The sequence below is a fragment of the Phalaenopsis equestris genome, unplaced genomic scaffold, assembly GCF_001263595.1.
Source record: "Phalaenopsis equestris unplaced genomic scaffold, ASM126359v1 Scaffold000518, whole genome shotgun sequence".
Lineage (NCBI taxonomy): Eukaryota > Viridiplantae > Streptophyta > Magnoliopsida > Asparagales > Orchidaceae > Phalaenopsis > Phalaenopsis equestris.
In genome coordinates, this window is record NW_018164958.1 from 52,942 (window position 1) to 55,121 (window position 2,180).

General features: G+C 38.8%; 1 protein-coding gene across 1 annotated transcript; it reads left to right on the forward strand.

Moving 5' to 3' along the window:
* The first annotated feature begins 502 nt into the window (after window positions 1–502).
* Window positions 503–1,719, forward strand: LOC110028653. Its single transcript, XM_020730592.1, has 2 exons — window positions 503–958; window positions 1,036–1,719. Exons 1-2 carry the CDS (start codon window positions 503–505, stop codon window positions 1,717–1,719), a joined length of 1,140 nt encoding a protein of 379 aa, XP_020586251.1.
* Window positions 1,720–2,180: the final 461 nt, after the last annotated feature.

Here is a 2,180-nt window from a genome sequence, read left to right on the forward strand (position 1 = left end):
ATCATAGAGATACTTGACAAAGCCCCACGGGAACCAAGCATTAATGAACTGAAACAAACCATTAAGGAGGATTGGCAAATTAAAATAGTAAGGAAAAGGAGAAAACCAGGGACAGAAGTGAAAAACTTACAAGCAGGAGTACAATCTATGAAGGCTAATAGAACTAGGAATGGGTCTCCACTCCTTAGAGGAAGAACCAGATCTAGATCCCAGCCTTCCCCACATCTTCAACTCTACGATTAATCTAATTTGATGGAATACAAGGGGGATGGCTAACCCTCTGTCCCTTAAAAGAGTTTTATACCTGAATTATAAATACAAACTGTGGTGCATTGTTATTCTTGAACCCATGGTTCACAAGAATCCTCAAAACCTGATTTAAAAATTTGCTGGCTTCACTCATTTTGAGAAAACTAATAATAAAATTTGGATTTTTTGCAGAAGAGAAACAAATTTTGATATTCTAATTGATCATCTACAATTTTTCCACCTCTCATTCAATATGAATGGACATAAAGGTGAAGCTACCTTTACCTATGTTGGATGTACAAAGGATGCTAGAAAAGAGTTGTGGAATAGGTGCCAACAGGTGAACTCCCCATGGTTGGTGGGGGGTGATTTCAATTGTATCATTTCTACCACTGAAAAATCTGGAGGTAGAACTCCAAACCTTGCCAAGATGAATACCTTCAGAGATAATATCCACAGGGCTGGTCTCTTTGATCTGGGTTTCAAGGGACCTAATTTCACTTGGAAAAGGGGATCTATTTGGGAGAGGCTTGATAGAATGTTGGTTAATGATGCATGGTTCAATTACTTCCTCCTTTCCTTTGTTACTCACCTTAGCCTTGCTGGCTTAGATCATAGGCCTATTCTTATGAGCATCACCTCAACTGATAACTATAGCTCCCCCTCCCCTTTAGATATCTCAACATGTGGGCTGCACATCCTTCATATAGTAATTACATTGTTGATCTATGGAAAGGGGTCTCTCACCCTGACCCCTTAGTCAAGCTAAGCTTACTGCAAATTAAGATTGCTAAAGCCCTAAGAGGTTGGAGCTGGAACACTTTTGGAAATGTTCATGCCACAGTCCAGAAGGTTGAAGGTGAAGTTAAAGCTTTGGAGAATGGGGGATTGCTTGGTATTGAGGAGGAGAAAAAGCTGCTAATTGCTCATAACAACGTCCTCAGTGCCATTGATTACAAGGAAAAATTTCTTAAACAGAAGGAAGCCATGAATATTTTCACTAATGGGGATAGAAACACCAGATTCTTTAATGCCTATATCAAATATAAAAGAAAATGCAATACCATCCATGCTATACAAAATGTCAATGGCCAGTGGTTACATAACAACAATGATATAGCAAATGATGCTATATGTTTTTACAAAGAATTACTCAACCAGGAACATAACCTCAGACCCCACATTGAGAAGGCACACTTCATGGAAGAACTGAACTACACTGTTGTTCTCAAGCTTACTGACATCCCCACTGAAAAGGAAATATGGAATGCAATTAGTTCCATAGATAGCACTAAATCTGCTGGCCCTAATGGATTTACTGCTGAATTCTACAAGAAGTCTTGGAAAATTTTTAAGACTGATGTTATTGTTGTTGTTACAAGCTTCTTCCAAGGTAACAATCTTCCAAATTACTTTTGCTCCTCCACCACTGTATTGATCCCTAAATCTGAAATACAGAAAAATTGGTAACATTTCAGACCCATCTGTTTGACCGCTGTCATTAGCAAAACCATCAGTAAAATCATTGTGAACAGACTACAACCTCACTTGGACTCTATAATTAAACCCAATCAAACTGCCTTTGTGAAAGGAAGGTCCATCATTGATAATACTCTTCTGGCCCAAGAACTTCTACAGGACTTGAATAAAGCTTGTAGAGGGGGTAATATGGTTTATAATCTGGACATAAGGAAAGCTTATGATACCATAAGCTGGGATTTCATTTTGGAGCTTCTAAGTGTTAGAGGATTTAACAATGGTTTCTGCCACCTAATCAGGAGGTGGCTGCACATAAATGAAAATTCCATCCTGATAAATGGGCAAGGGAGGGGCTCTTTCACTGCTACAAGAGGTTTAAAGCAAGGGGATCCACTATCACCCACCATCTTTATACTTGCAATTGATTATTTATCCAGAATGCTTGATGAAGC

Bases quoted from the DNA above. Each gene is read 5' to 3' on its own strand.
- LOC110028653 (XM_020730592.1), top strand. From the start codon at position 503: ATGAATGGACATAAAGGTGAAGCTACCTTTACCTATGTTGGATGTACA. The intron at 959-1,035 runs GTAATTACATTG...CTGCAAATTAAG, and splicing joins GGCTGCACATCCTTCATATA to ATTGCTAAAGCCCTAAGAGG.